Source organism: Auxenochlorella protothecoides (genome assembly GCF_000733215.1).
Source record: "Auxenochlorella protothecoides strain 0710 unplaced genomic scaffold scaffold85, whole genome shotgun sequence".
In the NCBI taxonomy this organism is placed as follows: Eukaryota; Viridiplantae; Chlorophyta; class Trebouxiophyceae; order Chlorellales; family Chlorellaceae; genus Auxenochlorella; species Auxenochlorella protothecoides.
Window position 1 is genome coordinate 170,813 of NW_011934254.1, and position 24,436 is coordinate 195,248.

Consider the following 24,436-nt stretch of genomic DNA (forward strand, 5'->3'; position numbering starts at 1 on the left):
AACCCCGCACCGTCGTTGATCTCCGGGTTCAGCACCGCGTGGAGCAGGGCGTCCAGGACCAGAGCGCCGGGCACCAGCTCGCCGCGGTCAATGAACGACTGGATTGGTGTGGAAGGGGGGTGGGGGTGGGGGGGTGGAGAGGAGCAGGGGGGGGGCTTGGGGACAGGTGAGTGGTGGGGCTTGATGGGGTGGCAGCATCATCGGTGCTGCTGCCCAGGCAAGAATTTCAGGCTTCAACCCGTTCAGGAGCCAAGCCCCCTGCCCCTCCATCCCACCCACCCCATCGCACACCTTGATCTCAGGGTCGCCGTCCAGGAGCTGGGACATGCCCACCGAGCGGCTGAGCCCACGGGACTTCACTATGAAGGGCATGTTGGTGCCCTTGCCCGAGCCGGGCGCGCCGTTGAGCCAGACCACCTCGCGCGGGCAGACGTAGGTGTCGCCCCACTTCTCCTCCACGCGCCGCCACCCCGCCTCGAACAGGATGGTGGCCTTCAGGCTCAGCTGCTCCTTGGGGAGGCTGGCGTGCAGCGTGCGGTCGGGGCGGGAGCGCAGCGCGTCGCCGTAGGTGGGGGGGGCCAGCGTGGAGCCCTGGGTTTGGGAGGGGCAGGAGGAAGCGAGGATCAAGCGTGGGTGCAGGTCCAATGGGGTATTCGATGGCCTGAGTCAGTGGTAGGCGTTTCAAGGGCCCCTCCCCTTCTTCCTCGCCCTTGAGACCAAGGCCCCTGACAACAGGCCGTTCGCGATCAGCCCATGAGACTCGAGACCTCCAGCCCACCCAGTGAGATATTTCTCTCGACAACATTCCATGTGCATGACTTGTACCCTTCCTGCACCCCTTAAACCACCAACCCGGCCACCCCCACCTTGGTCCCGAGGCCGCGCCGTCCCTGGCCCTGGGCCCGCTTGTTCCTCCCGGCCGCCTGGGAATGCGTCAGGCGGGAGTGGGGCGGCCATATCCGGGCTTCTGTTTCCCTCGGGGAGAGGTCGCCCGTGTTGCAGTTGGCGTATGTGGTGTGGGTGACGCACACGGCACTCTCTGGGAATACCGGCAGGGTGTGCAGATTCAACAGCTGAGGCAGCGCGCGGGTGACCGCCGCCTGACCCAGGGAAGCCAGTCCAGAACACGAACTGGTCAAGCGTTGCATTTTATCAGTCGGGCTGGTGCTGAGAGCGGGCGACCATGAATGGGCGTACGGGTCCGCGGAACACGCCAAGTGGGGAGAACTGTCCACCGAGAATGTCAGGAACCGAGTGTGCTCCTGGTCCGAAAGCGCAAGGTACCTTGAATAGTTGATTACGAAGCCGGTATGGCTGAATCTGTGTTGGTGATTATAGAGCTTACCGGTGCGGTTGCTGTTTGTTGGTCCTTGGGAGTCGAGTCGTAGTCGGTGGAAAGCCCGGCATCAATAACAACAGGTTTGCGAGGCCGGAAGCGCCCTCGGCCAGACCCATCTCGCTTTCGCAGACATGTTGGGGCGGGTGTACTTTAGCAGTAACAGTATCGTAATCTAAGGTCCGAGTAAGCTTTGAATGTCGGCAGAGCACCTGCATCGACTCATGGGTGCCCGCTGAACTATCTAGGAAACGAGCTGCTGGTGGCTCTTTCGCCTGGAAGGCGGTGTATGTCGCACCCGATGAACCTATGACTCTGCTTTGAGCTTCGACCTCCTGGTTGAATTACAGATCAGCACCATCGACTAAGATCTGCTGCAACATGTTGACCAAGAGGCCCACCGCGAGACCGGACGCAACCCTGTTCCCGGCCGCGGCATGCCAACTGGCCGAGATCCGCGGGATCCTCAAGGTGGGTATAAGAGAGAATGTGATGGACGTATGTGGGGCCCCCGAACGTGGATCCGCTCGAATGTCCTGGGAAGCACAATCCCCCCCCCCCCCCCCCTCCTCCCTTTCCCTCAGGTGTTCCCTATCCCTGAGGACGACGGCCCGCGCCCTGACCTGCCTGACAAGCAGGCATGGACCGGTGCGGCCCTGTCCCAGATCGACGACCTTCACACCCTGGGCTTCACCCAGTCCCAGTGTCTGGAGGCGGTGACAGCCATGGGCACCCTTGACCGGGACGCTCTGATCGAGTGGCTGCTCCTGCATCTGGCGCCAAAGGACATCCCCCGTGTTTTTGCCCTCCAGTCAGCCTCCGAGTCCGGGGACGTGGCGGTGCTGCACAAGGCAGACCCTGCCGCCCGGGAATCGGCTCGCGCGCTGGGTGCCATGGCCCGGGAGGCGCCTGAGCCCCGTGGGCCAGCATTGCAGGAGCTGAAGGCAGAGGCGGCGGCACATGAGCCGGCTTCCGACCAGAAGGCCTGGATCCTGCAGCACCTGGAGGCTGCAGGGAGCAGCAGCGGGGACAGCGACGATTCCCGATCCCGGGTAGGTCATGGTCTGCGAGTGAGTAGCTCCTGGGTTTCCTTGCTTGTAGGTCCCGGCAAAGGGCAGTGCATGGGTCAACAGGACATGTCGTGAGGAGGAACTTTGCAGATGTTTTGGACGGACTGCATCCCCTGATCGCATGACGACCCTGCCCTTCATCCCCCTGCGTCCTCCGTCCTCCGCAGTCGAGCAGCAGCAGCGTGGAGGACTGGGAGGTCTGGGGCGCGCCGGAGGAGGTGGCAGCGCGTCGGGCCCAGCGCTCCCGGGCCGAGCAGCTTGGGGCACTGTCACGGGGGGAGCTCGCTGCACAGCTGGGGCGGGAGTTGCAGGAGGTAGGCGCATGCGCCCACGAGAGGAGTGAGGCTCGTGAGGCGGCGGCTCAGGGTCGCCATCCATGAACGCATGTCGGCCGAGGTACGCTTGCAGGTATTCCATCCGGCTGAGGGGATAAGGGGTCCAGGTTCCAGAATAACTCCCCCTTGCCTGCGCCAGGCTCTTCGGGCCGGAGCCAAAGCCAAGGGCTCCCGGGACTCGGCGGGGCAGAGGACGGCTGGCGAGGCCATTCGAAGGGTGAAGGCGGAGATCGCTGCCTTCGCCCTGTCACCAGAGGAGCTGGACGTCGGTGCCAGGCCTGCCAGCCCAGACCCGGTTGCAAAAGGTGCTGTGGAGACCGGCACGCCTCCCTCGGCACAGCACCCAGCTGTTCCTCCTGAAGACGACTGGGTCGTCCTGGGAGAGGACAGTGGCAGCGAGGCGTCTGGCGCTGAGGACAAGGTGGAGCCTGGACCCAAGGCCCCCTTCCAGGCTGCGCCACAGGCAGCGCCTGAGTCGCGGCCTCCCCAGGATGAGCCGGTGTTTGATCTGTTTGGTGAGGTCGGCGACGAGGCCGGCAAGGAACCGATGCCCAGGCGACAGGGTCAGCCCCCTTCCCGGCTGCTGGCAAGCCTTCCTCCTCCCCCAGTCCCCCAACGTGGTGCCAAGGGGGGTGCCAGAGCGCGAGCTGCGCCCGCCAAGAGGGGTGCCAAAGCGCTGGCTGCATCCGTCGGTCCCCCGGTCCAGACACCCAAGCAGGCGCTGGCAAGGTACTGCCAGTCCCAAGGGCTGGCAGCGCCCCGGTACGAGAAGCTGCAGGCAGGGGGAGGGAGGAACGATGGCGAAGTGAGTGGCGTGGGTTGCTGGAGGCTGCTTGCGACCCATGGATGTAGTTGTAGCTTGTTTCTGGGCCCTGTTGTGATTGTTGCTGTAGGATGTGAGGCCAAAGCTCATGTGACCTCACGTGTTGAGAGCTTGCACAATGCTCTGGCTGGAAAGCATGTCTGGTCCCCTTGTCCTGAGCCACGAATGCCTCGTTCCCAGGGCGGAATTCGTTACTCTGTCACCCTGGAGCAGCTCCTCCCTGGCAAGCCCACTCCCAAGAAAGTCACCACTCGGTGCCAGCTGGCGGTGCTCGAAGACGGGTGGGACACCATTGAGGTGCGATGACTCCATTGCATGAGGCTGATGGTGATGGATCTCAAGGTATCGGACATGAATATGTGGGCAAGTGGGTGCACGTTTTGCTTCCTCCTTGTTCTGCTCTGCACCAGAGGGCAAAGCCAATCAATCTGAAGTTTGGCTGATAAGGAATGCTACGCAAATTCTGGTTGCATCATTCCTCTTCCTTTTTTCAAATTCGGGTCAGAGTCTGATCCAACGATAGCCTCCAAGCCTCCCCATCTTCACCTCCTCAAAATGTCCAGGAAGCCCAGCACGCTGTTGCCACCAGGGCCCTGTACCTCACCACACCCGAGAGCCTGGGGCTGTGGCAGAAGCTGCCTCCTGATCATCGTGAAATGTGGTTTCAATGGGTAGATGGGGCCGACGCGGGGCTGGACACACTGAAGCTAGGGCGAGTAGTTTTGGGGGGGGGAGTGGGGGGGCGGCCGGGGGTATGCAGAATGATTGTATGGGACATTGCGGTCTGTGCCTCTGCAAAGAACTTATTACGGAGTGAGTAAACCTGTTGTGCTTCTCAATGTTGCGATCCAGTGACGCAGCTGTTTACTACAGCACCAATATTACAATGCTCAGCTTCATTACCCCACCCTCCCTCACACAGGGATGAGGAGGAGCTGAGCAACCTGCAGGCCCGTCTGGAAAGCGTGTACAGCGACCTGCATGCTCAGGAGCGGGCGCGCCGGCTGGCCGACGTGGTCCCTGGCGAGGGCGGCCCCTCCGCGAGGGGTGGCTCGTCCAGGTCCCAACTCCCGGACCCCGAGTGGGTGGCGCGCGAGAGCGCTCGCCTGCGCAGGCAGCGCGCCGACTGGCTGGCAAGCGACGCGGGACGCGCCTGGGCTTCCCGCAGGGCACAGCTCCCCATTCATCCCCTGGGCCCCCGCCTCACGGCGGCCCTGGAGGCCGGCGACGTGGCCATCGTGGCCTCCGAGACGGGGTCGGGGAAGACCACGCAGGTGCCCCAGTTCTTGCTGGACGCCGCCATCGACCTCCTCCGCGGCACGGCGACCTCGGTGGTGTGCACCCAGCCGCGGCGCATCGCGGCGACCTCCGTGGCCGCCCGCGTGGCGGCGGAGCGAGGGGAGGCCGCGCCAGGGCAGCCGGGTGGGCAGGTGCGCGCATGTGGGTGAGCGCGGCAGGGGGTGGGGCGGGTACGGGCCTGAGCTGAGGCTGAGGCGGGCTGGCAGGGAGCCCGACTCTGCCCGCCAGCCGACGTTCTGAACATGCCTGGGGTCCACGGGGGCCGTCCAACACCATGCTTGCTAGCGCCAGGTCGCACCCTGCCCCGACAGTGCTTCGGGCCACTCACCCTCTGAATAGAGTCAGTGCCCCAATGCCTACAAGCCCACAACAACACGCTACCCCCCTTCTCACTCACCACGCACAGGTGGGGTACCAGGTGCGCTTTGACTCGGCGATGACGGCGTCTACGCGCATCCTGTTCTGCACCACGGGCATCCTGCTCCGCCGCCTGGCCTCCGACCCGCAGCTGGACAGCGTGTCGCACGTGGTGGTGGACGAGGTGCACGAGCGCAGCATGGAGGGTGGGTGTTTTGGTGCGGGCGGGGGTGTTTGCGTTGGGTGCATCATGGTCGGTGTGGAGGGTCTGGGGGGTCTGAAACACGACAGATGCACTGGCATCATCCATCTGTCGTTGCCCTCTGCCTGTCGGCCCTTGCACGCCAAAGGCCCCCTCCCCCTCCCCTCGCAGGCGACTTCCTGATGGCCCTGCTGCGTGACATGGCGGCGGCGCGGCGCGCCGTCGGCCGCCCCCTCAAGCTCGTGCTGATGAGCGCGACCCTGGACTTCGGCGCGCTGTCCGAGTACTTTGGCGGCGCGCCCGTCCTGTCCTCCCCCGGCCGCACCTTTCCCGTGACGCAGCGCTACCTGGAGGACGCCTATGAGGCCACGGGGTACGCGCTGGCCGAGGACTCGCACTGCGCGCTGCGGGCCGGCTCCGACGCTGCGCTGCGTGCCCGCCAGGCCGCCATCTGGCGGGCGGGGGCGGGGAGCCAGGGGGTGCTGGCGCAGGGGTGGGGCGACGACGGGGCCAGGCCGGGCGCCGTGCTCAACCCCCACTACCACCCAGGCCTGTACGGGCACCTCAGGTGTGCAGGGTGGCAGGTAGGGGCGGCGTGGTAGTTCCTCTGCCAGAGCTGGGGCCCTCCAGCCAGCCACAAGGATCCTGCGCCTGTCGAGGCATCTCAGAGCCACTGAACACCCCCCCCTGCAGCCAGCGCCCCCCAGGATAACACCTTGCCCCAACCCCTCTCACCCAACATCTACCAGCCCGGTGACCATCCGCAACCTGAAGCGGGTGGACGAGGAGGCGCTGGACCTGGACCTGGCGGAAGCGCTGGTGGAGCACATCGCGGAGAAGGGCACCGCTGGCGCCATCCTGGTCTTCCTGCCGGGCATGGCCGAGATCTCGGCGCTGCAGGACCGCCTGGCGCGAGAGTCCGTGGACCGCGCGCCGGGGTCGCGCCTGGTCCTGCCCCTGCACTCCTCCACCCCCGCCGACGAGCAGCGCCTGGTGGGTGGATGGTGCCTGCGGTGTGGGTGTGAGGCTTTGGGCGGGAACCCTGGATCTGGGGCCCCCCGTTTGACAGGCACGCGGGGCATGCGTCTGACTGGGATGATCCGTCTGGCGTCCAGCAGGGCGCAGTACCCCTCGCCCCCCAGGGGGTGGGAGCGTGCTGCCCACCCACCCCCCAGCGCCCCCACCCCCACAGCCCCCCGGCGTCCCCCAGCCTCATCCCCCCCCTCCCCCCCCACACCCATGCAGGCCTTCCTCCCCGCGCCGGAGGGCACGCGCAAGATCGTGCTGGCCACCAACATCGCGGAGACGAGCGTGACCATCGAGGACGTGGTGCACGTGGTGGACTGCGGCCGGCTGAACGAGCGGCGGTACGACGCCGCGGCCCGCACCAGCGTGCTGGCGCGGGCCTGGGTCTCGCGCGCCTCGGCCGCGCAGCGGCGCGGCCGCGCGGGCCGCGTGCGCCCCGGCGAGGCCTGGGCGCTGTACACGCGCGACCGCGCGGAGCGGCGCCTGCGCGCCCACCAGGCGCCGGAGATGGAGCGCGTGCCGCTGGAGGAGCTGGTGCTGACGGTGCACACCCTGGGCCTGGGGCCCGCGGCGGGCATGCTGGCGCGCGTGCTGCAGCCGCCGCCCGCGCGCAGCGTGGACGCCGCGCTGCGCACGCTGCGCGACATCGGCGCGCTGGGCGCCGACGAGCGCCTGCTGCCGCTGGGCGCCGCGCTGGGCGCGCTGCCGCTGGACGCACGCGTCGCGCGCGTGCTGCTGGTCGGCCTCGCCGCCGGCTGTGCGGCGCCCGCCGCCTCGGCCGCCGCCTGCCTGGCGCACGCCGCGCCCTGGCTGGAGGCCGGCGCAGCGGCCGCTGCCGCCGCGGCGGCCTCGGGCCTGGCCCTCGCCGCGGGCCGGCAGTCAGACCACCTGGCCGCCGCCGCGGCGCTGGGCGAGTGGGTGCGGGAGGGGGCGACGCGCGGGCCTGGCGCCGCGGCCGCGCTGGCGCGGCGTCGCCGCCTCGCGCCGCCCACGCTGCGCGCGCTGGGCGAGCTGCGTGCGCAGTACGCCGCGCTGCTCGCCGATCTGGGCTGGGCGCCGCGCAGCGCCGCGCGCCGCGACCGCGCGACCTGGCTGGACGACGCGGCCGCGCCCTGGAACCGCCACGCGCGCAAGCCTGCGGTGGTGGCGGCCGCGCTGGCCTGGGCCCTGAAGCCGGCCCTGGCGGTGGCCGAGCCGCCCGGCACGGCGGAGACAGGCGGGTCATGTGTGTGTAGAAGGGGGAGGGGATCGTTGGGGTGACACCGGCTGGGGTCATGTATGGCCGCAGTCAAGTGGCTGTCTGATTTGGGGGCTCATGTGGGCATGGCCGGACTGTCTGCAAGGCCTCGCACTCGAACTTTCACATCCTTCGTCCCCACCCTGACATCCAGCGATCGCCTCGTCACCCCACCCATCCCCTGAACACCCAGGTGCCCGTCCCCGGTGGCGGGATGTGAGTGGTGAGGTGGCTGTACACCCCTCCTCCGTCATCCACCCCCTGACCCACACGACGCTGCACCACCCCTTTGTCACCTTCCTCGACAAGGTTCGAGGGTGATGGTCCAGGGGAGTGTCGGTGGCACTCGGCAGACAGGGGAATTCGATTGCCTGCCACTGTCCCTTGGGATGCCAGGGGGAAAGTTGCCAGGGGGCTCCCTGGGACATGCTCCTGTGCGGCATGGGAGGGCCTCGCTGGACATCTTGCGCACGATGAACTGGACACTCTCCTCAATTCCCACCGCTCTGACCCTCCTCATTCACCCAACCAAGCCAGATGCGGACGTCCCGCACGTTTCTGAGGGACTGCACGGTGGTCTCCCCCCTTGCGGTCCTGCTTTTCGGCGACGGGCTCCGCCTGCACCCCGAGGTGGGGGCGGCCACCCTGGACGGCGACATCCGCATCAGGCAAGCTAATACTTTAAGATTTGTGGTCGGATGTGGCAACCAGGCCAGGGAGTGACGCAGGATGCTTTGTATGTGGAGTTGCTGCGGCGCGGCAGGCTCCAGGGAGTCGACGATGATGTTGCTCCTTGCTAGCTCGTCCTGCAGACCTCCTTGCCACCCCCTGCACACTGCACACCCTCCCCTGCCACGCCTTCATTGCTGCGCTCTTGGATGGATCTCCGCCTCCCACCGCCGCAGGGTGCCAGCGGTCACCGGCGCGCTGGTGAAGCAGGTGCGCCTGGGCCTGGAGGCGATGCTGTCCAGCATGGCGGGGCGGCAGGACAAGGCGCCCACCCCTGCCGAGCTGGCGCTGGTGGATGCGGCGGCCATGCTGCTCCAGGCCGAGGACGGCGTCCGGAGCTGGGGCTGAGGATGAGCCTGATGCATTCCGGCACCTGGAAACACACTTCCCCAGTACCCTCTGCGCCCTTCATTCCCTTCCTCCCACAGCCCCCGGCCATCCTTGTATGACACAGCAGTGCAGCCCGCCTCAGGCCAAGTGCACGGCGACATACAGGAAGCCATCCCCCGCTGCGCAGCTGGAGTACAGCGTCGCCAGGCTCGTTTCTGGCGCCGGGGTCAAGCCACACACGGTTGCGGTGTATGGCCTCGGGGATGGTACCGGCGAACAGTCTGCCTCCTCGGGCCCCGGGCGCTCGCAGAGGTCCGCCTCCCGCAGGATGCCGTCCAGCGCCTGCCCCAGCGACAGGCCACTCGGCCCCGCGCTATCCTCCCCCTCCCCCTCCGTCTCATCACCCCCCCGGCTGATGGCAACGGGGCGGGAGGAGTAGAACACGCCCCGCCAGCTGCCAGGCACCCCCCCGGCCTCGCAGGCCAGGATGCGGACCGGGAGGCTGGGGGGCCGCCCCCTCCACGACCCCGGGCTCAGCTGCAGGGACGCGGCGGCCTCAGCATACGCGGCGGCGTCGGCCCGGGTCACGGCGGACCAGAGCTCCGTCTGGCTCCCGGCCGCCATCTCCATGACGCGCCCCGCAGTGCCGCGCAGGATGAAGGTCGCCTCCTGACAGGAGGTGGATGTCGATCAGAGACATGTCGATGGATCTCAGGTGAGGGACCATCGCCGATATGTGCTATTCAGGTGGGCCTGGGCGCTAGGCCAAAGGTGTCCAGTGGGACAGTGGCAGCAATCGCACCCACACCCATACCACTGGACAGGCATGGGCAATCCAGACGCCCTGCACCACATCCCCAAGCCTCGATGCTCAAACGCTGACCAATGTCCCCGTGCCACCCCGCAACCTTGAGGCTGTTGAGGAAGGCCGCTTTGAGGGATGTCTCGGGCATGCATGGCGGCATGGCGGCCAGCGGGTAGCCAGAGAATCGGATCTGTGGGTGAAAGGATGCAGGCTGACTGGTGCACATGTGCTCCTGGCGTGACTACGCATGACTGACCGGGTGAGCGCATCATTGCACAGCCACGTTCGGATGGGAGCGCCAGCAATCCACGCACCGTCAGCATCCATGGCAGATCATCTGGGCGGGCTAGAAGGTCAAAGAGCACTCCCACCGGCACAGACCTGCAACGTTGGGATTCAAGTTTTCGTGTCTTTGCTCCTTTGACGCAAAATCACATCACCGGATCATGCTGCGCACAGCAACAACCCTCGCCCACTTGCCAGCGCAGGGGGAGGTGCCGGAACTCAAGCCAAGGGGTGTGGGGTCCGGCACCCAGGTACCGGTCCAATCGCGCCAAGCATTGGGGTACGAGGGTGTAGAGGTAGCTCACACGAGGCAGCATGAACTGTGAGGGAGGTGTGGGCGTGGAGTGCACAGACCTGAAGGCGGAACACAACCCTGGGCATCCAGAAGAGATCAGCACGGCAGTGAAGGCACGCCACACCCCAGGCAGCAGGCTCCAAGAAGCTGGCACGCACGTAGAGAGGGGGTGGCTGCTCGACGGAGAGCACATCGGAGTCTGCCAAGACTATTTTCACCGGAATCTGTGTGAGGAGGAACAGGGTATTAGCTCGAATCTAAGACGAGCGTCCTCTTCTATGCTCGACTACAAGTACACTGTGCCTCATAGGCACGCACACTCGCCTTCAATTTCCAAGCTTCCTTTACCATCCCGGGAGAACGGGATATCTATGGGTGTGCGAAGGCCAAACGGTGGTAGGGCGCTGCTTAGGAGCAACACGATACACCCGATTGCGAACTCTTGGGCGAATTGTCAGATCTCGTGGAAACGGCATTGGGATAACAGCTTGGTTGCTGCATGAACATCCCAGCTGTGGAGACAAAGCGCGAAACTGCTCTGATGCCGCCATCTCCGAGCTCCCGTAATGATCGCCAAGATGGGACCTACTCACTGGTCATGCAAACCATATCCCATCTTGGTCCACTCTGCCTTGTCAGTTAGTCCTGCCGTGCACTATTCCATTATCCTCTCGTGCTGTATTACTTGGACCTTCCTGCGGCACTGTTCACCCCGTGGCGCGACCATTGCGCATGCCACCCTTTTAAGGAGGGACGCAGGCTCGTCTGGAAACGAAACAACCACTCAGTCGATAATTAACGGAATTCCTCCTGGATACTCTGTAGCTTACGTCGCTCATTGCCACAGCGAAGTGTATTAGGAACCCTTGAAGACGGAAGGCAAGAGCGCCCTATGATCGTTGCCTCGCCTGGCCATCAGGGACATCCGGAGCGAGAGGGAGGTAGAGTGGAGATGACCGAGGGAAAACTCGACAGTTACGCCCTTGTCTAACCGACACTGAGTGTTTGAGTGGAGGCAATGTTAACTCGAATTGGTGAGAACTAAGGATACATGCAAGGTCGAGTGTGTTAGTACACCCAGCCATTAGTTGCTTTAGAACACGAATATAATGCCGCAACAGAAAACGCTACGAAACGGCTTCAGGCCATCATCACGACCTATTTTGCGAATCTATCTGGAGCTTGACGTCTCAATTTTTGGGAAGGTGCGGCATTCATAGTGTTTGCCATAGCTCTACTCTACTCTGTAGTGGACGCAGAGTACCGTGCTTCAAATGGGGGAGGAAATTTTCACTTGCGTGGAAAAGCAGACCACTTCTCTGCAGGGGAAGGAGATGAATTCCTCTAAAATGGAGATTACTTCTACTGAGATGAACGGGATGACTCCTTGGCAGTGAGAGAGGGGTTTAGGGTGGGGTGTTGGCAGTTTTGGCAATTGCATAGGAGTGGGAGGCAACTTCTCCTTGGGTGGGGGCAGGGGCAACATTTTGGGAGGGTAACGGCAAGAGCTCGAACGAGAATAAAGCTTCTTCCAGGGGGGATGGGGAACAGTCAGTGCTGGCTGCACGCCACTGGGTCGTGGGACAGCCATGGGCAAGGATGTGGGAGGAAAGAATGTGGGAGACGAAGTGGGGAAAGGTGTGGCGGCGAGGGAGATAGGTTAGGAAGGTGGCGCATTGCCGCCGCTTGAAGACAGGGCGGCAGAGGCGGCTGGCCCGCTGGTGGGGAAGAGAGTGGCGGCGAATGGAACAGATGGGGAGGGTAGTGATCTGTAGGGTGCTTGGTGACGGGGCAGGACTGCCTCTGTGGCGCGAAGGATGTGAGAATTCCCTCCTTGAGCGGACCAGAGACAGCGGCACGACCAGCGTGTGCCGACTGCAGCTGGAAGACAGTTCAGTCGATACTACACCGCTCCTAACATGATACAACACAACACTTCGTCTCGTGAGGTACGTTCGCACGTTCAGCTGGCCGAAGAAAGGCCACGCCAAGGATCAACATTGGGCCCTCACTCAGGGGCGTGGGGGGCTCGGAGCCCGATCAAGCGACGCTCAGTTTATTTCTCCCTTTTTTGCAAACGGGTTTGGGCAAGGGTGGCGTTAGACCGGGAATCAAGTATTGACCCGGGTTGGTCTCATTTCGCGGTGACCAAGATCCTCCGCGTTTGGATTTTGATCGTCACGAGGGTTGCACGATCTCTCGTCATGCTTCACGAGTTGTAGAAACCGTCTTACTTCAAATACGATGCGTTGTCACCACACGTCCATTCACTGTGTCTGGATCCCTATTGACATCCCATTGCTTGAAATCCCCGCTATCCCCATTCGAATCCCGGCTCAATCCCGAGTCTGGTACCTCGCAGATGGCCCTGCCCGATGACGTGCTCTTGTACGTATTCCGAAATTTATCCATTTCGGACTGGGCCTGCAAGGTCGCCCTCGTCTCCAAGGGCTGGGCCACCCTGGCGTCACAGGAAGCCATGGCCTTACTTCCTCCCTGCCTCCAGCCTCTGACCCGGGGCCCCTGCTTCACTCACGGCGGCCCGGGATGCACCCAGTGCGGCATCAGGCTCGCACACCTCCTCTTCTGCAACAGTGTGCTGCACAATCCATCCTTCAGACTGGACGCCCAGGCGAGTGGCGGGAGGATGAGCTGTGCGTGACAGGTGTACACCCTTCACGACACCTGAGCAAGGTCCGAGGTGTGTGATGTGTCCGACGCTGCAGCGTGTCAATCAGCCGAGGAGCTTGGGAGGCAGGTCCCGCTCTGCCTGGACCTGTACACTGGGCTTTACCAGCTTCAACACCGGCCAGGTGTGATGGTCGAGACTTTCTTTATACTTCTGCGATGTCTGCTCTGGATGACAGTGGAAGGCAGGGACGCAAGCTGGGGTGCAGTGACCAACCAGACTCAGCAGTCCCAGCCCCCGACCCAGGTGGATGGTGCCCCTTCCAGCTCGTCTGTTACACAGCTTCGCTGCCTGTCAGAGACGTTCGAGTGTGTGCAGGAGGTCGATCTGCAGCAGGTACACCCAACTAGGGTGTGTTGCAGGCATGCGCATCTGACGGTCTCAGGGCTCCGAGGTCGGGTGGGGGGCGATGGATGCCGAGATCGTGCTGTTGCAATGAAACCAATGCATCAATGCTCGAGGTCACCTCCCCACACACAGGCGCTGTGCAGGTGCGGCATGGACCATGCCGATGCGGGGCAGGTTCTTGACTCCGGGCTGGGCCTCCAGCTCCGCATCAAATTTGCCGCGGCAGTGCAGGGAGGCGAGGCTGGCTCCGAGGAGCAGCTGGTGCCGCACTCTGTTGCCACGGTGTGCCTGGCTGTGGATGACGGCACATGCCACCGCCCCGTCCTCAACCGTGAGCTCCGGGGAGGTGGGAGGGGTCATGGCATGCTGGGTGGGGAGGTCCGACGCTTGATGCAACTGTCGTGAATCCAGGCGCACTCTGGGGGTCTGACAGGATTGAGGCATGCTCTGTCACACTGATGCCCACCCTCTGCTGACAAAGTCAAAGGGTCTGTGGACGTCTGGAAAGTGGACGCTCTCGCCTGGGCCCTCGCGTCAACAGAGGAGGGAAGGCCGGGGGCGCAGGATCTGAGCGTGGCCATCCCCAGGCTCCCTTGCCAGACACGCAGGGCGGTCGTCATCCTGCGTGCCTCGGGCGCGGTTGCACAAGGGGCACGCTGCGCGTGCTTTGACAGACCCCGCCTCCTCTTCTCCCCGGCCCGCCCTCGGGGCATCTTGCACGGCGAGGAGCGAGGCGTGTTGGATTCACAGTAGTCCCCACCCACTTTTGCACTGTTTTTCACTTGAGGCAGCGAGGCTGAGTCAGTACAATCTACTTTCCATTTGCATATGCAGTGATCAACCCCTTCCATAATGACCATTGTGGTCTTGCATACATGTACATTCATACATATACACCTCGACCACCGCACACGGCCATTTGCACACACGCGTTACCCCACTTTTACCCTCCCTTGCCCGGCCCCATGCACTGTAATGAGCCCATGGCCTGCTCGTGGCATGCCTTGGCCAGCAAGAAGACCGGATATTAGTGGGCCACAGCTCGGTCAACCCCCTCGGTTTCAGCTCGCCACGCACTCGTCCAGCCCCCGCTGCAAAGACCCCTCCTCCAGCCGCCGGCCGATGAGCACCAACTTGCTGGCCCGGGCCTCACCTTCGGCCCAGGGTGCGGCCGGCACGACGTCGTACAGGTCGTGCACAGCCTGCATGACGTGGCGCCGACCCTCGCCGGCCAAGGAAAGCACGGCCTTGACCCGGAACAGGTCTGGTCCGTGCGAACGCCGCTCCCACAGCAGGCCATCCATCCACAGCCGCAGGCGCCGCAGGTCCAGGGGCTTTTCGCAGCGCAGCGTCACCGCCCAGATGTCCGAGGCGTGGACGGTGTCGGGCGCGTGCCCGCGCCGGTGCTGGCCCTTGGAGTCATGGCCGTGTGACACGCCATGGCGGTGGCAGGGGTCGCTGCAGCCGGGGCGGCAGGCGTCGGGGTCCTCCTCCACGCCCAGCCGGCCCGTGCCGCTGTATATGCCGGTGTCCAGGATGTACTTCAGGTCCACTCCACAGCGAGCGCAGGCCAGGACGGCGGCCGAGCCATTGATGCCGGCCAGCTCGGCGTGCGCCGCCCGCAGTTCCTCCTCGCTCACCAGGTCCTCCTGATGGCGCGAGGCGAGGAGACATGGGGAGCCGGCGTTGAATCGATGCCAGGGCACGGCTGGCTGACAGGACAGGAGCCCAGCCACTCAGGGTGCGAGGCACGGGGCCCAGTTTGCTGTCCAGCGTGAGCCCCTGCCTCACTCAACCAACCCACATCAGCAGCACCAACCTTGTTCAGCAGGACAACGTCGGCGAATGCTATCTGAGCGGCCGCCTCGCACACCTCAGCACCCTCCCCCGGGGGATCTGCCAGCTGGCGGCGTATGTTGCGGGCGTCGACCACGGTGACCACCGCATCCAGGCATACCCCTGCCTCCAGCTCGGCATCCGTCCATAGTGCAGCTGCCACTGGGCCTGGGTTGGCCAGGCCTGCAGGGCCGTGGTGGGAATGGGATCAATGGGTGTGGGCAGAATCAGAAACAGAGGGCTCGAGGGAGCAGCCTGTAAAGGATCAGCAATGTCCACGATTTCAGGTTGCCAGAATCTGCACACCATCAGCTTCTGAAACCTCAACACACCTGTGGTCTCGATCAGGATGTAGTCGAAGGAGGCCCTTTGCTGGAGCAGCGCCTCCAGCGCCTTGACCATGTCATTCTTCACTGAGCAGCAGATGCACCCATTCTCCAGCTGTACCCAGTTGGCCAGGGGGCTTGCCTCCTCACCCTGCATGGGTAAAGAATTTTGGGAAATGGGCCTGACACCATGAGCTGGCAAGCATGGACTAACAGCATGTCCCTTGAGGAGCATGCTCATGCATCACCCCACCCAGCAACCTCCAAACACAACCGATCAAGACCCAAACATACCTCTGGCTCCTTGATCAGGGCCCTCTCTACATCAGCACTCTCCCCAAACTCGTTCATGAGCACGGCGCAGCGGTAGCCATGCTGTGTGTTCAGAATCCTATTGATCAGCGTGCTTTTGCCGGCCCCAAGGTAGCCGGTGATGAGCGTGACAGGCACAGGTTTTAGTGGGCCATCCAGGGAGAGATTCTGTCGATATGATGGGATTTCCCTCGTGGCTCGAGTGGTGCCAGCCTGCTCCGTCAAAGAGACTGCCATGGGGACCTCGTCATCCGCGTCCATGTCCCTCTCAGTAGGGCCCATAGGCGACCTAGCGGCGGCGTTCTCTATGCGTCAGTATGGGTCGCGATGTCGAGATTTCACTGGATAAATAATATGCACGATGCACCCCATGCACACTAGCATTGCTTGACATGCAGTCATCCATGCAACCACCACCAGATCAGCAGGAGGTTTTGGCGCGCTGGCACGGGCGCGCTCGCAGGCCCACCACTGTGGCATGCATGCAAAGGATATTACATGCGTTTGTATGGTACCCCGTGCCTTATTTTATGGACTATCATGTTGTATTATCTTCTGAATAGCGTCACTCTCGAAGTCTGACTTACAAAACCTCCTCGACCGCCCCGGCGCCGCGGTTGCCAAGTGCACGTTTACCGATTACATCTGCCGCGCCACCAACTCCTGACTATACTAGGCAGAATTATTATTGAAATACCCGCCTTGGTACACAAGTAGCCATTCCCCGTCCCTTGAGGTGCAATTCCACAACTGTAGAGGATGGTGAAGAAGCGGAGGCAGCCGGACGTCTACCATAAGCAGAATCTGGGCGATGAGCTCGAGAACCCAGAAAACTTTGGCGTGCGGGTATGTCTGTTAGGGTATCTTGTTGGAGGCCGGGATGGCGTGCCTATATTGCTGGGAGATGCCAGTCTCATACTCTGCCCAGGCAAATCCCTCCTTCCTCACGCCCCTCACAGACCAAGCCCCGGGGCCAGAAGAGGACAAAGAACGGCGACAATGAGGCTGCTGGCTACAACAGCGCCGATGAGGACGTTGAGCAGAGCCTGCCAGCCGACATCAGCCACCGCGTCCTGAGGGTGGCTCGTGAACAGGCCGAGGAGATGGCGGCGGTGGGGTCCGGCGAGGGCGCCGGCGTGGCCTCCAATGCGGCCTCGCTGGCAGCCCTGCGTGAGTCTGACAGCGACGATGAGGGTGGCTTCTCCCCGGGTCCCGGCAGTGCCTGGGGTGACGAGGATGATCTGGATCAGGAGGAGATCAGCCCCGAGGATGAGGCCGCGCTGGCCGCCTTCATGCGCCCCGCCGGCGCAAAACAGAAGACCCTGGCCGATGTCGTTGCTGAAAAGCTTGGCCAGGCAGGCGGCGGCACCGGGTGAGTCTTAGCGGCCTAGGAAGAAAGGGTTTGGGAATGTGGAGGGTGGGGACGTTTTTATTTTGGGTTCTGTGGGTCAGTGGGAATACAATAGCAGATGCCTGGCCTGTGAAGGGCCGAAGTGAATTGCACGATCTGCGCTGCGCTGTCGCACATGTGGGCAGCCCCAACCTGCATGCAGTCCTAGTGTACAGCATGGGCGGAAACCCACCGCCCAGTCGCTGAAGTGGCGGACTTGCGAGAATGAATGGGTGCCATGGGGGTCTGTGTGTGAGGAGGCGAACGCTGCCAGCATCCCCCCTCCCGCTCCCTGGTATCCACATAGTTTACTGTGCACTCAGAACCCTCGCTTTGGCTCTGCCCCCTTGTTCATTGGCGATGTCCCCCCCATGCCTGCGAGCAGTATGATAGAGTCCAAGCCTCCGGCATGGACACTGGCCACAGGACCCTGCCATCCTTCCCCGGCCTCACCTTCCTTTACCCCCCCTCACACCTGCCCCTCAGGCTGACATCTGACCCCAGCACCCGAGTCACACCCGCGGGGCTGGACGAGCGGTTGGTGGAGATCTTCCGGGGCGTGGGCGCGCTGATGTCGCGCTACACCGTGGGCAAGCTGCCCAAGGCCTTCAAGGTCATCCCCACCCTGAAGAACTGGGAGGAGGTCCTGGCCCTGACCGAGCCAGAGGCCTGGAGCCCGCACGCCATCTACCAGGCCACCCGCATCTTTGTCTCCAACCTCAATCAACGCCTGGTAGGTTGTAATTGTTCTTTCTGGCGAGGTGGAGCCTGGGTCCAAGTGGTGCTGGCATGAACTGGCCTTGGGTGTGTGTCCAAAGGCTTTGCTGGGTTTGTCTGCCGCTTCCTAGGGAAGGAGTAGTATGAGAAAGAGGTTTGAGGCACAGCTTGGCTCATTCTCAAGTACGCTGCATGCTCATTGCCCCCACCCCTCCAACCCCAATGCCATTCCGCAGAGTCAGCGCTTCCTAGCGTTGGTGCTGCTCCCGGCGGTCCGCCGCGACATCCGGGAGAACAAGAAGCTGCACTTTGCCCTCTTCCAGGCCCTGCGCAAGGCTACCTACAAGGCAGCCGCCTTCTATAAAGGCCTGCTCCTGCCCCTCTGCTCCTACGGCTCCTGCACCCTGCGTGAGGCCGTCATCTTCTCCAGCGTCCTGCGCCGCACCAGCATCCCCGTCCTGCACTCCGCCGCCGCCCTCCTGCGCATCGCTGGTGCGAGGCTCGGTTTCTATAAGAGTATGATGGTTGACATGCCTACCCAGGGTGTAGTACGTACAAACCCATTGCGGGAGGGACCCCGGCCTCCATCCCACCGCAATTATTCACCCATTCTTTGATGACCTTTCCCCCACCACGACGTATAGAGATGGAGTACAGCGGCACCAACAGCTTCTTCATCCGCGTGCTGCTGGACAAGAAGTACGCGCTGCCCTACCGCGTCATCGACGCGCTGGTGGACCACTTCACGCGCTTCGCGCACGAGGAGCGTGCCCTGCCTGTGGTCTGGCACCAGGCCCTGCTCTGCTTCGTGCAGCGGTACAAGAATGAGATCCGGGCGGAGGACAAGGAGGCCCTGCGCCGCCTGCTCAGCCGGCAGAGTCACCACCTCGTGACCCCTGAGGTGCTGCGAGAGCTGGACGCAGGGCGGTCTCGCGGTCAGAAGCCAGCGGCGGGGGAGGGGGCGGGCGCCCAGTCGCGCACCGCGTCGCATGTGCGGGAGGACCCGGCCAAGCTCGCGCCCCTCATCCTCATGGAGGACTGAGGGTGGCTGTAGTGGGGAATTGTACCATGGCTCTGGGGGTTCATGACAACATGGGCGACCTGGTGTTGCTCGCTGTATATTTTTGGCCATGTCGCATGACAGTGAGAGTTACATGGACGGGCAGAGAGGAAGCACTGTACGATTTCTGTTGCAGAGCAGCACTGAAAGGCCGCTGAGTATGGTAGTAATCGTGGGCATTGGAGGGAGTTGTGCCTCTCCAAGCTTGGCACACCCCTCCAGCCAGATTGGCGGAAAGCACCGTCCATGCCCGACCTGCGCCGCGCACTCCACCCCTCACCACCAAACCTCGCCACATCACACCACATCATGGCGTCTCAGCGTTGCTTGCTCCCCGAGGCCCCGACAAAGTCCATCCTGCGGCCACCGTCGCCGCCGCCGCCGCCGCCGCCGCCGCCGCCCGCTGCGGCCATGGACCCGCCGCGGGGCGCGTCACCCAGCGGCCCCTCCCGCCGCTTGCCGCCGCGCACGTCAGTGAGGAAGGCGTCCAGGCCAAAGACGTCGGCCTGCGCGGCGTCGGCCTCAAACTGCACGGGCCCCGCTGCGGCGTCGCGCGCTGCGCCATAGTCCACGCCGCTGAAGCCCTTGTCTGGCTTGAACCGGCGCTCGCCGGCCGCATCGTCGCCACCGGCCCCCGCGCCGTGCACCTCCTCGTCCTGCCGCCCGCGGCTGCGGAACACTTCGCTCCTGTCCGCGAACAGGGGCTTGTCGTACAGGTTGTACGCGTCCTCCGAGGCCAGGCCGGAACCGACGCCCGTGTCCTGGTTGAACAGGCGCTGGTCGTACATGGCCTCCCCGCCAGACACCTGCAAAGGGGAGGGGTGGAGAGTGGGGGGGGTTGCCTGAGTGATTGGGTCGGGTGGGGGGGAGGCAGGCAGGTAAGTGGGTTCGGCAAGAGTGAAGATGGCCATGGCGAGGTGAGGATTGAGTGCGAGGGGGAGAAGGGACCTCTCCAGGCAACACAGCGGCAGTGCGCATGACACCCGCTCCCGGGCGCCGGGGCTCCGGATACGGCACAGCCAGGTTCCCACCCTGAACGGACCCCGCCCTGGCATCCCCCTGGCAAGGCCCCCCTCCACACACGATGAAACCCACCTTGGCCTGTCCCAGCGCGATCTTCTCAGAGATGTCGCGGTCGCGGTCGCGCGTGAGCTTGCTGCGCTTGTGCCCATGCGCGTCGCGCGCTTCCAGCCGGCGCTCGCGCTCGCGCTCGCGGCGCCTCTCCTCGCGGATCTCGTCTCGCTGCCGGCGCTCCTCCCGCTCCGCCCGCGTCTCGCCCTCGGCGGCAGGGCCGTCCCGCACGCGATGCGCGGCTGGGAGCTCCCGCTCCGCCTCCGACTCGGGTGAGGAGGGGGCCGCCGCCGCGCTGCGCCCAGGGCCCCGCTCCGCCAGCGGCACGGTGTTGCTGCCGCTGCCCGCCCAGGGCGCGGCGGCGGCGGCACCACCGGCGGCCGCCGGGCCGCCGGGCGGGCCGCCCACGCGGTCCATGCGCGCGCGGGCGGCCAGATCGCGCAGCTCCTGCTCCTTGCTTTCTTTTTCGCGCGCCAGGAGCTCGCGCTGCATCTTGGCGCGCGCGTCCACTGAGGCGCGCGCCTTCTGCTCGGCGATGTACAGCGCCTCGGTGAACTTGGCGAACTGGTCGTTGATCTGGACCTCCTGCAGCCCGCGCCCGTCGGCGGCCAGGCGCTTGTCCAGCGGGATGGTGTACCCCTTGCTGTTCTTCCAGTTGGAGATGCAGGGCGGGATCTTCCAGTCCGCCTGGTCCTGCACCGTCAGCGCGCGGGGGGGGGAGTGCATGACGGGGACCGGGGGCGACCCAGGCCCGCGCGGCACCTTGATGTGCCGGAACTTGGGCGGCTCCATGGGGTCCACGGGCATGTCCTGCATCTTGATGATGCGCGTTGCCGCGCCCGAGTTGTGTGCGCCCCCCGACTGCGCGGGGGTGTACTTGATGTACTGCGGCGCGCCCGGCTGCGAGGGCAGCGTCTTGGGGTTCACCGCCGCCTGCTTGCGCGAGACCACTGCCTGCAGCGCGGCCGCGGTCTCCTTGGCCGCCGCCTCCACCTCCTCCTCGTCGGGGCGGGGCATGTCGGAGTTGAGCTGCTCCAGCTTGGGCACTAGCGCGGCATGGGTCGTGGCCACCCACTTCTGCGCGTCCTTGCCCTGCCGCACCACCGCGTCGTAGTTCACCTCGCCCTCCGCATTCACGCTCAGGGCCACGGTCTGGTCCGTGCGCCCCGCACCGCCGGGCCGCTGGTTGGGGCGGCCCATCTCCAAGGGGTACTGGGCAACGTGTATCTCGGGGAAAGCACCGCCTGTGTGGAGGAAGGGGGTGGAGGGCATGACGCGGTCTAGTCAACTATCAAATGAGGTCTTAATTGATCCATTCAAATCTCGAAAGGAACTCAGCGCCGCGCTGCCAGGTCCGGGTGCAGCCCGGTGCTCGCCATCCCCTTTCCGCTCACCCCCGCCGTAGTCGTCCACCCGGCGAGGCACGAATCCCTGTCGCCGGCCATAGGGAGGCACCTCCTTGACCGGTCGCCGCGTCTCCTCGCCGCTGGGTCCCGTCGGCGCAGGAGCATCGGGAGCGGTGTATGTCTTCACAGGCGCGGGCAGGGAAGCAAGCAACGACATGGCTGGGGCCTGGATGCACACCACCTCCTCTTCGGAACGCAAGGCTCCTCAGGGAGCCTGTCACAAGCGGGGCTGTGACGGGAGTATGCCCCTCGGGAGCGGGTATCCGGGAATTCATGAGTGTCTCGGCGCCCTGGGGAAATCTTTGCCCCCCCGCTTTCCATCGCCACTCCCTGCGGACCCCATTCCCTGCCGGTTCCTCCGCCCCAGGCAACCGCATGCACGCACATTTGTCATCTCCGAGGTCCCAAGAATCAAACACCTGTCATGGTAGCGAGCCTCGCGATACCTCCTGCCGTGGCTCTGCATCGCTGCCAAGTCTCCCTGAAAGTGATCTTCAGGGCTGGCTGCCCCAGACTCCAGCACAAGACCCTTGCCAACACACGGCGACAGGGTGGGACCAGAGGTGACAACAGATCATTTCACTTCAGGGTTCAATCTGTATCCGACACCAGGAGTATGCCGGCGACGATGCCGGCGCTGCAGGAAGAGCTCAAGGCGGCCAGGCAGGCTGTCACGCTGGCCTCACGGCTGTGCCGGGTGGGTAGCTTGAGGGGCACTAATGTCGCACACATTTGCATCCATGGATATATGTCGACTAGAGGCGAGTTCACCCGCCCTGCAGTGCAATAGCCTTCGTTCACAGTGCAACACTAGGCCCGTCTGTTACAACCCTCGAAACTGCAGAGCGTCCAGATGACCCTGGGCTCCGCAGAGCACCAGGACAAGCCTGACGACAGCCCCGTGACTGTGGCAGACTATGGCGCGCAGGCCGTGGTGGCATGGACCCTGAAGGAGGCCTTCCCTGGCACCCCGCTGTCGCTCATCGCCGAGGAGGATGCCGATGACCTCAGGTGGTGCCTGAGACTGGCATAGGTGTCGATGTTTCACCGCTAAAGCGGCATTCGTCTGCCTGACTGTTCGCCTTGCCAGATTTTGGAGAATCAAGCCTTTGCATGGCCGACTGAACTGGATCCCACGGGATGGCAGGCGATTCACCTTTACGGAGCTCCCTCATCCTCCGTCCCTCACGCTGCACCCCAGCACACACCCAGACACCTCCACCACCACCCCCTCCTCCCCCCCCCCCCTCCCCCCCAAAAAAGATTGCCCAGCGGTGCCGCCATGCTGGACCGCATCACCGCGCTGGTGAACGAAACGCTGGGCCTGGCGCGCCAGCTGGCGCCCGCCCAGGTGGCCGACCTGATCGACGCCGGCGGCTCGCCCGGCGGTCGCACGGGGCGGCACTGGGTGCTGGACCCGATTGACGGCACGCGCGGCTTCGTGGGCCGGCGCCAGTACGCGGTGTGCCTGGGCCTGATCGAGGGCGAGGAGGTCACGCTGGGCGTGCTGGGCTGCCCCAACCTGCCGCAGGCCGCGCCCGTGGGCCAAGCGAGCCTGGACGCGGAGGCGGCGGGGCGAGACGCGCGCCTCGCCCCGCGCGACTCCGGCTGCCTCTTCCACGCAGTGAAGGGCCAGGGCGCATGGGTGTGTGGGCTGGCCGGCGGGGAGGTCCCTGCCCGCATCTCCGCGCAGACCGACCCAGAGGGCTCGGCGGCGGTGTACATGACGTCCTGGGAGTCGCGCCACAGCAACCACGACCTCACAGACCGGCTGGCCGCCGCCGTGGGGGTTTCGCGCCCCGCCCTGAAGCTGGACAGCCAGGCCAAGTACGGTGAGCGGCGGCGGAGTGGTGAGGGGAAGTGTTGGGGATCTTTTCGTGGGGGGGGGGGGAAGAGCTAGGGTGGCGAACTCAACCGGCATTGGGAGCCACGGGGATCATTCGGGGACGACATCGTGGCGTCCGGTCACAGACTCTAAATCCCTGCTCGCCTGCCCCGTATGAAACCCTTCTGCCCCGCCCAATTTCTCCCGCCACCCAGGCTTGCTGGCGCGGGGGGACGCCTCCATCTTCCTGCGTATGCCCGCGCCGGGGTACAAAGAGAAGGTGTGGGACCACGCTGCGGGTGCGGTGCTGGTCACCGAGGCGGGTGGCTGCATCTCCGACTGCCACGGGCGGCCGCTGGACTTTGGGGCGGGGCGGTTCCTGGAGGGCCTGCAGGGCGGCATCATCGCCGCGGCGCCCCCGACCCTGCACGCCGCACTGGTCCGCGCGTACACAGAGGCTGCCGCTGTCGACGCGTGATGTGCCGCGAGGCGCCGTGTCCTTTGCTGGTCAGTCCCCCTGCACGGAGGCTGTCCATCGCCAGCCAGGCGGTGGAAGAGCTGACAGCGACATGGCACGGGGAGCAGGTCCACGAGATCCACCACTGCGCACCGCTACCATCTCGCGCTTGCTGTCACTCTGGTGCTTGCAGAGTGGAGTGCGGACAAGACAGGAACAAGAAGGGGAAAAGACCGTCAAAGGGACCGCTTCGTGACCGCACCAGGCAAGGTCACACACCTCAAGCCACTGGGCCTCAGACGCTGGCGTAGCGGAAGAAGTAGAGCTTGAGGGCCAGGCCCAGGGCGGCGTGCAGGGCGGCCATGACAAGAAAGAGCGGCACGGACTTGGCGCCCGCGGCCTCCACCACCGCCACCCGGAAGCTGCTGAGGATGAAGATGCCGCTGGTCAGGGTGGCCACGCCCACCACCACCCAGCGCATGATCTCCACAGGGAACACACAGACAAAGGCCATGGGGATGAACACCGCCAGCGCGTAGCCTGTCGAGCAGCGGGGTTTGAGGCAGGGGATCAGGGTTTGACAGGTATGTGGAATGGGTAGGCGAGGACACCCCAGATGCCATGGACGGTGCGTGAACGTCCCCCCCGGCACGGCATCGCAGGGCATGCTCGGCCGTCGAAGGGTCTGCGCCCGCGCCGCGCGTCCCACCACAGCCCACCGTAGGTGCACCAAACGTGGGCAAGGGACACGCCGGCGCGGAAGTATCGCAGCGCGGCATACAGCGCCAGGCCTACAACTCCCACGTAGCCATAGAAGAGGCCCATGGAGCCCCCGACCTGGGCGAGGGGGGGGGGGGGGGGGCGGTCTGG

At 64.6% G+C, this 24,436-nt stretch overlaps 9 protein-coding genes across 9 annotated transcripts in view; 3 read left to right on the forward strand and 6 right to left on the reverse strand.

Moving 5' to 3' along the window:
* F751_6251 (hypothetical protein) overlaps nt 1–1,148 on the reverse strand; it is a gene marked incomplete at both ends in the record, with an annotated part of 5,200 nt that extends 4,052 nt beyond the window's left edge. Inside the window, 2 exons of the mRNA XM_011400694.1 lie at nt 292–591; nt 867–1,148. Of these exons, the coding sequence (XP_011398996.1) occupies nt 292–591; nt 867–1,148 (582 nt within the window). The remainder of the gene's footprint in view (nt 1–291; nt 592–866) is intronic.
* A 569-nt stretch (nt 1,149–1,717) lies between these two features.
* On the forward strand, nt 1,718–8,762 carry F751_6252 (ATP-dependent RNA helicase DHX29; the record flags this gene model as incomplete). The annotated part of the gene is made up of 16 exons (XM_011400695.1): nt 1,718–1,807; nt 1,939–2,388; nt 2,574–2,720; nt 2,881–3,261; nt 3,448–3,546; nt 3,745–3,861; nt 4,128–4,222; nt 4,487–4,994; nt 5,270–5,404; nt 5,662–5,990; nt 6,172–6,415; nt 6,668–6,814; nt 7,583–7,673; nt 7,879–7,994; nt 8,223–8,404; nt 8,591–8,762. 16 exons carry the CDS (start codon nt 1,718–1,720, stop codon nt 8,760–8,762), a joined length of 3,303 nt encoding a protein of 1,100 aa, XP_011398997.1.
* Nucleotides 8,763–8,882: 120 nt separating this feature from the next.
* On the reverse strand, nt 8,883–10,151 carry F751_6253 (hypothetical protein; the record flags this gene model as incomplete). The annotated part of the gene is made up of 2 exons (XM_011400696.1): nt 8,883–9,413; nt 10,026–10,151. The coding sequence occupies 2 exons, from the start codon at nt 10,149–10,151 to the stop codon at nt 8,883–8,885; spliced, it is 657 nt and encodes a 218-aa protein (XP_011398998.1).
* A 4,076-nt stretch (nt 10,152–14,227) lies between these two features.
* F751_6254 (COBW domain-containing protein 2) lies at nt 14,228–15,922 on the reverse strand (the record flags this gene model as incomplete). Its single annotated transcript, XM_011400697.1, has 4 exons — nt 14,228–14,815; nt 14,986–15,185; nt 15,335–15,479; nt 15,623–15,922. The coding sequence occupies 4 exons, from the start codon at nt 15,920–15,922 to the stop codon at nt 14,228–14,230; spliced, it is 1,233 nt and encodes a 410-aa protein (XP_011398999.1).
* A 477-nt stretch (nt 15,923–16,399) lies between these two features.
* F751_6255 (Bystin) lies at nt 16,400–18,789 on the forward strand (the record flags this gene model as incomplete). Its single annotated transcript, XM_011400698.1, has 5 exons — nt 16,400–16,486; nt 16,600–17,012; nt 17,517–17,763; nt 17,984–18,239; nt 18,392–18,789. The coding sequence occupies 5 exons, from the start codon at nt 16,400–16,402 to the stop codon at nt 18,787–18,789; spliced, it is 1,401 nt and encodes a 466-aa protein (XP_011399000.1).
* Nucleotides 18,684–19,118, reverse strand: F751_6256 (hypothetical protein; the record flags this gene model as incomplete). Its single annotated transcript, XM_011400699.1, has 1 exon — nt 18,684–19,118. One exon carries the CDS (start codon nt 19,116–19,118, stop codon nt 18,684–18,686), a length of 435 nt encoding a protein of 144 aa, XP_011399001.1.
* Nucleotides 19,119–19,124: 6 nt separating this feature from the next.
* F751_6257 (SNW domain-containing protein 1) lies at nt 19,125–21,441 on the reverse strand (the record flags this gene model as incomplete). The annotated part of the gene is made up of 4 exons (XM_011400700.1): nt 19,125–19,613; nt 19,903–20,190; nt 20,389–21,122; nt 21,273–21,441. The coding sequence occupies 4 exons, from the start codon at nt 21,439–21,441 to the stop codon at nt 19,125–19,127; spliced, it is 1,680 nt and encodes a 559-aa protein (XP_011399002.1).
* A 459-nt stretch (nt 21,442–21,900) lies between these two features.
* Nucleotides 21,901–23,587, forward strand: F751_6258 (SAL1 phosphatase; the record flags this gene model as incomplete). Its single annotated transcript, XM_011400701.1, has 4 exons — nt 21,901–21,981; nt 22,129–22,295; nt 22,548–23,116; nt 23,325–23,587. The coding sequence occupies 4 exons, from the start codon at nt 21,901–21,903 to the stop codon at nt 23,585–23,587; spliced, it is 1,080 nt and encodes a 359-aa protein (XP_011399003.1).
* Nucleotides 23,588–23,861: 274 nt separating this feature from the next.
* F751_6259 (YIPF1-like protein) overlaps nt 23,862–24,436 on the reverse strand; it is a gene marked incomplete at both ends in the record, with an annotated part of 2,586 nt that continues 2,011 nt past the window's right edge. The window contains 2 exons of the mRNA XM_011400702.1: nt 23,862–24,106; nt 24,286–24,403. Of these exons, the coding sequence (XP_011399004.1) occupies nt 23,862–24,106; nt 24,286–24,403 (363 nt within the window). The remainder of the gene's footprint in view (nt 24,107–24,285; nt 24,404–24,436) is intronic.